At 23.2% G+C, this 11498-nt stretch overlaps 4 protein-coding genes across 4 annotated transcripts; all 4 read left to right on the forward strand.

Annotated features, from left to right (window-relative positions):
* Positions 1-232: 232 nt before the first annotated feature.
* On the forward strand, positions 233-1794 carry LOC102678089 (thioredoxin-related transmembrane protein 1-like). The gene is made up of 5 exons (XM_006623106.2): positions 233-483; positions 737-898; positions 980-1154; positions 1231-1332; positions 1394-1794. The coding sequence occupies exons 1-5, from the start codon at positions 320-322 to the stop codon at positions 1664-1666; spliced, it is 876 nt and encodes a 291-aa protein (XP_006623169.1). The 5' UTR covers positions 233-319; the 3' UTR covers positions 1667-1794.
* A 1952-nt stretch (positions 1795-3746) lies between these two features.
* Positions 3747-5995, forward strand: LOC102680317 (myb-like protein X). The gene is made up of 4 exons (XM_031513972.1): positions 3747-3816; positions 4197-5314; positions 5396-5531; positions 5637-5995. Exons 2-4 carry the CDS (start codon positions 4224-4226, stop codon positions 5841-5843), a joined length of 1434 nt encoding a protein of 477 aa, XP_031369832.1. The 5' UTR covers positions 3747-3816; positions 4197-4223; the 3' UTR covers positions 5844-5995.
* A 225-nt stretch (positions 5996-6220) lies between these two features.
* On the forward strand, positions 6221-7436 carry LOC102680678. Its single transcript, XM_006623129.2, has 3 exons — positions 6221-6357; positions 6448-6513; positions 6689-7436. The coding sequence occupies exons 1-3, from the start codon at positions 6259-6261 to the stop codon at positions 6995-6997; spliced, it is 474 nt and encodes a 157-aa protein (XP_006623192.1). The 5' UTR covers positions 6221-6258; the 3' UTR covers positions 6998-7436.
* Positions 7308-8952, forward strand: LOC102680543 (coiled-coil domain-containing protein 13-like). Its single transcript, XM_006623128.2, has 7 exons — positions 7308-7468; positions 7530-7774; positions 7831-8009; positions 8077-8314; positions 8386-8555; positions 8637-8771; positions 8840-8952. Exons 1-7 carry the CDS (start codon positions 7336-7338, stop codon positions 8886-8888), a joined length of 1149 nt encoding a protein of 382 aa, XP_006623191.1. The 5' UTR covers positions 7308-7335; the 3' UTR covers positions 8889-8952.
* Positions 8953-11498: the final 2546 nt, after the last annotated feature.

Below are 11498 nucleotides of genomic sequence, written 5' to 3' on the forward strand. Positions count from 1 at the left end.
TAAAATTTAATTATATATTTATTTTTAAAAAATAATTCTATATTTCAAATTTAAAAATTTAATAAACTCTTCTTTAATACTTATTTTAATAATATCTATATATTAAAATTTTAATAATATAAAAAATTTTTTTTAATTACAGCAATGTTTTAAATAAATTTTTAAAATGAATTATAGTTATCATTTGTTCTTTATAGGATATTAAATATATAGTGTTTCTTTACTTGATTGCCAACCAACTATAATAGATTAGATTCGTGTTTCTTCCTATGACCGGCAGCGTGTATCTACGGTACCGGTGGAAATTAGTTAATATAAAATGTCGTGCACTAAATTCCGTTTTTTATTTTATATCACATATAGTTGTTTATTTTTGAATCTTGTAAATGCAAATATTCAGACATCATCAAAAAATACTTTTGCAGAACAACTTACTGAAGAAAATTGGGATCGTATACTAATCGGAGAATGGATGGTGGAATTGTGAGTTGATTTGATTCCATGTCGTTAAATGATATCGTGTCAAAAATTATATTGCAAACACATTTGTATAAATTTGTATATATTTTGATATTTCATTTGAAATTTTATGATATCATTAATTTCAAATATTTGCCATGAATTTTTATTAAATTAAAAATATAGATTTATAAAAAATATTTTATTGAAAATTATAATGTTAAATATTTTATATTTTAATTTATATAATAATATAATTGAATATTTTGCGATTTAGTTATGCTCCATGGTGCCCTGCTTGTAAAGCATTGGAACCAATTTGGGAACATCTTGCTTCACAAAAGAAGAATCTAAATATTAATGTAGCAAAAGTTGATGTAACTGATTCTCCAGGACTTAGTGGAAGATTTATGGTTACAGCTTTACCAACAATATATCAGTAAGATTTTTTATGTTATAAGAATAATTTGATAATAAATACTTATAATTATTTTTAATTAAATTTTAATGTTTTCTTTAGTGTTAAAGATGGTATATTTAGGCAATATAAAAGCCCTAGAGATAAAGATTCATTGATTGAATTTGTATCTGAAAAAACTTGGGAAAAAATTGAACCAATTCCTGGTTGGAAGAGTCCAACTTCTATTCAAATGTCTCTTATTAGTCAATTCTTTAAAATGTCACAAGTATTAAGGGTAAAGACTTTTATAAAAAAATTAATAAAATTGATTTAAATTTTAAATATATTATAAGATCAAATTGTTCTTACAGGGAATACATAATAAACTTATGGAAGATTTTGGATTACCTACATGGGGAAGTTATTTAATTTTTGCTATTGCTACTATTGTTTTAGGTGCAATATTAGGATTGGTAAGCTTGAATAATATAATTAAATTATTTGAATTTAAATTAATATAATTTTTACTTATAGTTTATTGTCTGCTTGATCGATTTTATATATCCACCAAAACCTGTGATGCTTCAAGACAAAAAGAAACAAAAAGAAGGATCAGGAGGATTTATGCAAGAGAAAAGTATACAAGATGAAGAAATTGTTAAAAATGTTAAAGATGATTTAGTAGATGAAGAATCTGAACAAGAAGGATCAGAGACAGAAGAAAAAGAAAAAGATGTAAATAAAGATTCCAAAACTGAACCAAGCAGTCCAAATGTTCGTAAACGTAAGCCACGTAAAGCTGATTAGACATACTAATTTCTTGTATGTACATATTTAACATCTGGAGAAAATGATAAACGATATTTAACAGTTTGTAATATTAATTTGTTTTGATAAATGAAGACAGTGACAACAATACATGAATATTCTATTTGACAAAAAATTGTGAGAGTTCATGCAAAGAGATAAAAATAGATTTCATTATTAATTTATAGTTATTCGAAATATGTAAAGTATTTTCAAATGTGACAGCAAAACTATAATATTGCATAAAAAAAACTTTAAATGCAAAATTAACTAACCTCAGGTATCATTTTAACATTATAGAATATTAATTATAATAAATAGTAAAATAATAAATAAAATTTGAAATGCTTTATATATAAATTTATAATACCATTGCTTGCAAACACAAATAAACTTTTTTTGTGTTAAACATCGCGCGACACAATAATTATTATATCACTATTATTTTGATTAAACTTTTTACAGTTATTATAAAATGAGAAAGATGGTTATTTTTTCAATCATATGGAACTACTTTTTTTTGAATAACTTTGATATAAATTTGCATTCAAACATTTAATAACATAACTAATTGTAAGTAATTAATATATTTTTTTGTACAAATTTTTTATTTATAAATTTTATATATCATACTGCAAGATAAATGAACAATTATGTATTATTTATATATTCACTCTTATACATTCTTATTCTTCTAATACAGTGATATAAAATATTTGTTTTCAAATTGTAAAAATGCTCTTAAGAATTTATAATTTAGATAAATCTAAATAGCTTTAAAATTTTTTATATGATTGTATGCATTTTTTGTTTTTTCTATGAAATTAGAAATTTTGTATACAATACTAACTACACTTAAAAGAAAAAATTGAGTTTAATTATTTTAAGAAATTATGTTAAAAAATAAATAATAAATTTTTATATAATAATATAATAACTATATAACTAAATTACTGATAAATTTTGTAGTATTAATTAATCATTATATTTTCTTTTATATTTTTTAATATAAAAAATAAAGATATCAATATAACAACAACTTTCTAATTGTAAATAATTTTTAATAACTATATGTAACTATCCGTATTAAATTTTTATAATATTTATTTGATACAAAACAAAATTTTAGATTATTGTATACATATATAAAATAAACATTATACAATAAATATTAAATCAAGTCACAAACATAAGTGTAATAAAATATATAAAATATATTGCATTTATATATAGTATTAGTTATATTGCATCAATATTTTTATATATTTATGAATAATTTATTAATATATTGTAATTATTTGATAATTATCAAAATGTCTTCCATATATATTACATATTTCTATTCTAAGAAAAATAACTATAAATATACTATATTAACATTTTGTTCTATTTTATTATCATGAATTGATTATTTCGTGTTAAGTTTCAGACAGATTTATATTCAAGTAATTTTTATTATTATATATTTTTAAATATAAATTACATTTTTAAATAAAAATTTTATGTGAAGATTATATTTTTAATTAAGTAATATAAAAGTTGTAATGCTAACTGCCTAATAAACGTATTATGTAATAATTATATTTTATTTATAAAAATTCATTAATTAAAAATTTTTTATTAATGTTTATCAAATATTACAATAAAAGATGTATATAAAGTAAATATAGATAGTATACTTTAAAAAAAAAATATAGACTTTATTAATTATATTATTTGTATAAAAATTTTATACAATTTAATTATAATACAATTACTAGTAATTAATCATTATATTAACATAATTAATATAATATAAAAGTAAATTATTTTTATTTTTAAATAAAAAATATAAAATCAAACATTCTGTATAACGGAAATGACGTTGAAATAATTTAAAAATTTTATTTTATTTAATTAAACTAATAACATGCACATGTATTATGTTTTGATTTACACTTTATAAAATTATATTCATATTTTTTTATGAAATATAAATTTTAGGATTGTAAATGTTATATAATAAAATATAATAAAAATTTATGCGCATGCGTCATGACACGAATCGAAATCATAATTATACACTTTTATTCTTTACTTATATATACACGAATACGAGACGCGTGTTAGAGTTAACCTCAAAAATTATATCTGCGACCACGTTTGGAAAGGTATGTTAATTTAATATTATAAAACTAAAAAAATACATATATATTTTATATTATATTACTTTATAAATAATACTTTATAAATTATTTTATAATTAATGAATATCAATAAAAATGTTAAATTATATTAATTAAAATAGATATAAAAAAAAAAATTAAATTTGAAATAATTTCAATTTTAATAGTACAATTATATACATAAAATATTAAATTATATTAAATTATATGCAATATATACATTGAATTTATTATATTTTTTAATGTTTTTTAAAATTAACAATTTATTTATTACTTTAAATAAAAATTATTATTTTAAATTATTATTAACTTTTATTCATAAAATTTAGTTACATTTTTAATTTCTTTTTATTTCTTATTTACAGTAAATCTATATATTAAATAACATAATAATGACTAAAACAAATATGGTTAAAAACATGAAAAAACGATCAGCAAGTGAATTTGAGGCAATTGAAAAAAAAACAGAAATATCAGGAAATTTTAATAAAAATCATAAGAAAAAGAAACTAGAAAATGGAATAGTACAAAATGGACAAACAAATCAACAAGTTAAAAAGGACATACCTAAAAAATTCAAAAATGAAAAGAAAAAAAATCATGATTCAAAAGTTGTTCAAGATTGTAATATAAAAGAAATAACTGAAAATAATCCACAGAAAAATAAAAAACAGATATCAAATAAAGAAAATAAATTAGAAATATTAAAAAAGAGAGAAGAATATCGTAAAAAGCGTAAAGCAAATAGGCAGATGAAGCATGAAATAAATCGTAATTTATCTGTTGAGGAAATAAAAAAGAAAATTCAATTAATAGAAGCTCGACAAAATCTCACAAAAAGTGCTAGGAGAAAACTAGCAGCACTTAAAAAAAGATTAAGAATGGAAGAAGGAGTAGATAAACCTAAACAAATTATAAAAAAAGAGACAGAAAATATAAAAAGTGAAAAATCAATAGAATTTGTTAAAAAGAAACAACTACAAAGCACTGAACAAAAAAAAAAATTGCAAGAAAAATTAGAGATTAAGTCAAATGAAAATAAAAATAAAGATGTTAAACAAAATAAGACATTAACATCTTTAAAACAAAAAAATGAAGATGATGATGATAGTGATGAAGATAAGGAAGAAATTGAAATAGAAGATGAAGATGAAAGTAATATAGAAGATGAGGAAGAGGATGATGATGAGGAAGATGAGGAAAATGAGGAAGATGAGGAAGATGAGGAAGATGAGGAAGATGAGGAAGAGGAGGAAGAGGAAGAGGAAGAGGATAATGATGAGGATGATGATGATGATAATGATGACGATGACAATGATGATATAGAAGAAAAAGATGAAAAAAATGAGAATAATAAGCAACATGAAGATAATAAAATTAAAAAAAGTATGCAAGATTTAAAAGAAAAAGGAAAATCTATAAATATAGAGGAAGAAAATAAAAAGAAAAGATATGTTCTTTTCATAGGAAATTTACCATATAAGTAAGAACATGTATTAAATATTAAATAAATTCTTTATATATATATGTATTTTTATATTATATTTATATTTTTATATTTTAGTATTACTAATGAGGAACTTAAAAAACATTTTTTGACTAAAGTCAATCAAATAGTTGATATTAGGATACCTAAGAAAGATGCAAACACAGCACGTGGATTTGCTTACATTGAACTGGCCAATAATACAGATTATGAGGTATGTTTATATTGTAATTCATTTATTTTGAATATTAGAATCAATTATCTATGTATACATAGTTACATATTATTATACTATATTATTATACTTATTTATTAACAGAAAGCACTTTCACTCAATCATTCATTTATTAATGGGAGAAGGATAAACGTGCAATATTCTGGAAGCAACAAAAAAGTAGGTGTTGTTAAAAATTTTAAATTGCATGCTCTACAAAAGGCAGGAAAATTAACAGGTGGAAATAACAGAAACATTCAAAAACATGCTGGAAATAAAGGAAAGCAAAATATGCGAATGACAAAAACATAATCAATAGAATTAATTTGAAATAAATATTTAAATTTTAACTTCATTATTTCCCTATTTTGACATTTAGAATTAAGCTTTTTTATGTAATCAAGATTTATTCTTAATTGTAACATTCACATATTGGATAATATAGATAAAAAATTTATCTACTAGAAGTTGTACAGTTTATTTATATTGTTAACCTAACATGTATATGAAATCTTCATTTATTGGATACATGTTTATTAGAACAAAAGTTTTAAACTTCACATGTTTACATAACAATACGTTGTTATAAAATTATATGCAGTTCATAGATAAAAAATGTCATTTTTTGTGACAATTTTAGTATTATATACTAAAACTGAAGAATTATCTTAATTTATATTAAGGGAGGTTAGAAAAAAATTTTGATAATTTAATATTCATACAAAATATGTCTAAATCAGAAATAATATATAAAATAGTACAAGATGAAATGAATAATTCTTTAGATTTTGAAGCGACGATTCCATGGACAAAAGAATTAACAGAGGTACTTAATTCTTAAATTGTTGTAATACGTATTTTATAATTGAATATATTCGTAGAATATACGGAAAAGAATGATATTTTTATGTCCTAGGAGAATTTACCTGATCATATTATCTTTCCAAAAGAATTAAATCTATTTTTGAGAAATCGAATTCAGGTAATCGAAATAAATTCTGTTTATGCAATTATAATTATTTTTAAAAATAATAATTATGTAATACTTTGAATATATAAAATAATTCATTTAATTTCATTATAAAATTTCATATAAATTCTATATAAAATTAAATTAAATATGAATAATTTTTATTAAATATAAATAAGTATAATAGGATTTAATTACTGAAAATGGTTGTTTGCGACGAGCACTTGAAGAAATGGAAGAAAAAGTACGAAAAAAAGAAATCGTAGAAAATGGACAATCAATAATTTTAGGAAAACCGAATGAAATAGCAACTGCGAAAATTATTGAGCTTAGCAAAAGATGTAGAGAACAGACTGCAGAAATTGAAGTTCTGAAGTCTAAATGTAAAAATCTTGAAATTCATTTAATTAATAAAGAAACAGAATTAGAAAATGAGCGACACGAAAGAAGGCATTTGAAAACTGATGACTCCTCTCAGCAGAGTGAGTTATATTAAAGATTTTTCAACTGCACACAACATTTTTACACTATTACTTTCCTCTATTATTATTCCATCATGATCGAGATATAGGATGGTATCCTTGACAAAGGTACCAAAAATAATTTGCCGAGGGAAGATGAGGATCGAATGAAACATTTACTCGAAAAATTACAACTAACTCAAACGAAACTATATGAATCTAAAAATAACTGCATCAGTCTTAAACAAGAGATTAATAAATTGAATAAGGTATTTTATTTAAATATCTTATTGGAAATTGTATGGGAAAAAATGAAGTAAAGATACTTTTAAAGCTGCAAATATAGTTATTATATAGCGAAGTTGGTGAAAATATGAATTTGAATAATTTATCGAATCAATCCGGATGGCGTGGAAGAGCTGAACAGATTCATCTGTTACATCAAAAAATAACTGAACTGCAATCAAAATTATCGGAATATGAAGGAACGCAAAAAATGTCTATTGGTATTAAAATAAAATTTCTAAATTTTAGATTTCTATTGATAAAATTTATATTTTTTCTTAGTATCCGTAGAACGAAAAAATTTTGAGAATCTTCGAAATGTTGAAAAAGAAAGACGGCGTCAAATTGAAGATTCAGTAAAGCAACTTCGACAAACGGAAGTCATTGTTGAAGAATATAGAAGAAAATTAGAAGCTTCAAAAGCAAGAATAAAAGTATTAGAACATGAATTGAATATTACAAAAGGAAACATTGCTATATTAAATGAAAAAAGATCTCACGATATTCATTTAATCGAGACACTCAACGTAAGTATTCGATGATATTGAATTATTCTTTCTTTTATATTTAATGAATTTTGTAGAATCGACTTAAAACTACCGAAATAAAACATGAAGAACGCGAGACAGATACAAGAAACAAATCAGAGAAGATTGAACGTGAGTACACGAACTTAAAAAATGATTTACAGTCAGCACAACTTCAAATTGATCGGTTGCGTAAAAAATTAGAAGAACGAGAAATCGAAATAGATAAATTGAGGTGATTTATTTTTAGAAAAAATAAAAAGTATAAACAGATTTTTATAAAAATGTGTTATTAATTTTAGGAATGGAACAGTCCCCAATATATGGGAGATTAAATCTCGAAAAATTACGCAACCTGAAATATTTTTAAATAATTTTAACAATAATACTTCTCCTCATACCGTTCGAAGTACATGCGAACCTAACGAGTATGTAACTTTAGCTCTTGCCGCTGAGGCTGAAAGAGAGAGATTGTTGGAATTAATAACAATACTTAATAGACGACTAGATAAAGAAAGAAATGACGCTGATATTCTTTCTGTGAGTCTTCTACAATATTATTTATATCCTTATCTCTTGATTGAATTTCTAATCAGATGAATTATATGTAGAATATCTTACGTAATGAAAAACACAAATCGGCAAAATTAGAGTTAAAAATTCGAAAATTGGAGACAGAGAAAATAGGAATTGTTAAGATCGATACTGGATATAGAACAAAATTACCAAAATTATCAAAAACTAGTGATAAATTAATGGATACAGAACAAATGCGGCTTAAGTAAGCAACAGAAAATATGTAAATATAAATTATCTAAAATACTTAAGCTTTATCTAATAATTTTTGATAAATTTTAAATAGAATGGAATTATTGCAAGAAGAATGTCTCGCATTGAAAGCTAGATTAGATGCTGTGCAAAAAGACAAAGTTGCCGATCTTGCGACTTATAAACAAATGTTTGAGGAAGTCAGAAAAATTTTTTATGAAGCCTACAGGTATTTATGAATAATAAATCAAAAAGCAAAAATTATTAAAAGAATTATTATATAAATTTTTTTTTTAGGAGCAAATCATCGGTTCCCATTGGCAGTCGTTCAACCATTACAGTTTAATTAAAATCAAAAACTTTTTTGAATGATGTGTTTATTCTAAAATAAAATACATTCTATACTTTAATTAAACGATGAAAAATTTATCATGATGAAATAAAACATGATATTATTAGTAAATCATGAATTGATCAGCGATGCCTATTGTTAGTTCCTTCCGATCGGAATTGTGTAAGAACTACAAAATCGTGTATGATGATGTAACTAGGACACGAGATAAGGTGCAACGCACCACGTAAACGCGCGTGACATCGTCAAAGCAACGGTTCCGTTTCTGTCTTTTATTATTTTTTTCTTTTCCTTTTTATAGAACCTGTGTTTACTCTGAACCAGCATTAACTATTACTATTGATATCGCTCGTCAGTTTTCACTCCATGGATTTATAATTATTTTTTTCCAAAAATTTTAAAAAGTGAATTGACGGTCAAGTATAATTTTTTTTTATATTTTTTTTTTCTACCTTCTTTCTTTTTTATAAAAAAAAAAGAACTTTAGAATTGAATACTATTTCATCAATTATATTTCATGCGAAACTTATATATTCTTAAATATATAACTTAAAATCTTGATGAACTAAATTTTCTGATGAAGTTCGTATTATTCTATATTATTCTCAAGTAATTGTTTAAGTAAATGTATTAATTGTATTGTCTTGAGTATAGAAATATCTTTCATAAGAAAATTCAGCTCAGGGCGTTCCAATCGGTGGTAAGCTCAAGCATACAGGTGCGAGCTTACAGGTGTTGGCGCTTCTACCTGATAAGAAGCATACCCGTGACGTCAGATCAGCACAGGTAGAGTATATGAGTCGAACCGGAGAGACATCCACGTCACTCGTTCTTGAACCTCTTCGTTCGTTTGTTCTGCAAAGAGTTGTTCGTCAGTTATTAACTTTCTCGTTAGTTCGTTGCGCGCCCCTTTCACTATTTCTGACTTCACTATCCCTGATTATTTTTTTCATACAATAACGTGAATCGAGAAGAAGCTTTAAACGGAATGTATGTTCATCCGGAAGTCTAGCGTGATCAGTTATGATTTTGGAACCAGGGGTACCTATTAGGTAAGTCGTTGAGTTGCTACGAACTTTATCTTCATGTAAATTAATTTAGTGTTTTTTTATTGTTATAACAAAAATCGTAAAAGTAAAAATTAGTGAATATATTTGAAAGCTGTTCGTATAGAAAATTTAGAAAAGAAAAAAATCTTGTTTCGTTGAAGGCGTTCATATCTATTGCCGCTGAAGTTCCTGCGACCTCAAGTATTTACAGCTGGAATTCTTCGTGCCGAGGTCTTTTCATGTGTAAATTCCAGAGATATTGCTAGTAGAGAATACACGACGTTGGTTTCACGCTTGAAATAATGATTATGTAACTATGGGCATTGGTAATGAAACATTTTACAACGACCCCGATAACGTTGTTGAATTTTTCAGGTATTTAAGATACTCGTTCCGTGACACTGTCTTTAGAACAAATTTTTGATAAACAAAAACATTGCATATTAGGAAATCTCAATTATTATTTATAAATTCATCTTATTTTTATCTTAATGATACTATTTTCATAAAATATCGTATATAATATAAAAAATATATAGAATTAAATGAACTAAATAGATTTATCCAATTAATTATGGAACAATATTAATTGACGATTATGTCAGAACATTGACATTGGTAATAATATTGTTACAATTATAATTGAAATTAAATGTATACTATATTTATTTAGAAGATTACAATATTAGGAAGAAAAAATCTCGGAATCATATATTTTTTAAATATTCAATTTTTATAAATAAAATAATAATAAATAAAATATTTTACATGTTAATAAAACTATACTTTTTTACAAATAGACATGCAATTAAGAAGATAACGTGAAACTCATTAAAGTTGGTAAATAGGCTACGATGAAGCATAGGGGATCAGTATATATGATTTGATTTCATTCTTTTTTATCTTTTTAAGAATACTTTTTTTAGGATTGAATTAATATTTTACATTTATTTCATCATTGTACCTAATTTATAGATTGTTTGAATACTATATAAAAAAATTCTAGGATTTTTGGTAATACCTGTACGAGTCAACTCGTTATCGCTTTTATCGCGTTGTCTACTGATAACATGTAATCGGTGGCTTCTCTCAAAGGTGATATTCGATATTTGTCGTCAGATTTAATAAATGTATGTTTTTATTGATTCTTTGGGTAATAGAAGAATATTTAAAAAAAAAGGATATAATACATATGTAAGTAATTATTGAAGATGTTCGTTTCATTATACAATTTTATCTAGTTTTCTTTTGTGCAAGGAAAAGTAACATAAATTTCGTTATGATATCATACTTATAACTTACTTATAATTTATAATATAATTAAAAGATTTTTATTATTTTGTTAAAATCTAACACATTCTTATATTATTTTTTAAATTATTGATTATAATTAAAATATTATAAAATTAATGTTTATTGATTTTTAAATTTGTTTTGATGATTACAATTTTGATTATAATATTTATATATATAATATTAAAAAAAATATATTTATAATATTTATAATATAAATATAATTAAAATATAATATAATTATAAAATATAATATAATATA

The sequence above is a fragment of the Apis dorsata genome, unplaced genomic scaffold (assembly GCF_000469605.1).
Source record: "Apis dorsata unplaced genomic scaffold, Apis dorsata 1.3 scaffold_815, whole genome shotgun sequence".
NCBI classification, from domain to species: Eukaryota; Metazoa; Arthropoda; class Insecta; order Hymenoptera; family Apidae; genus Apis; species Apis dorsata.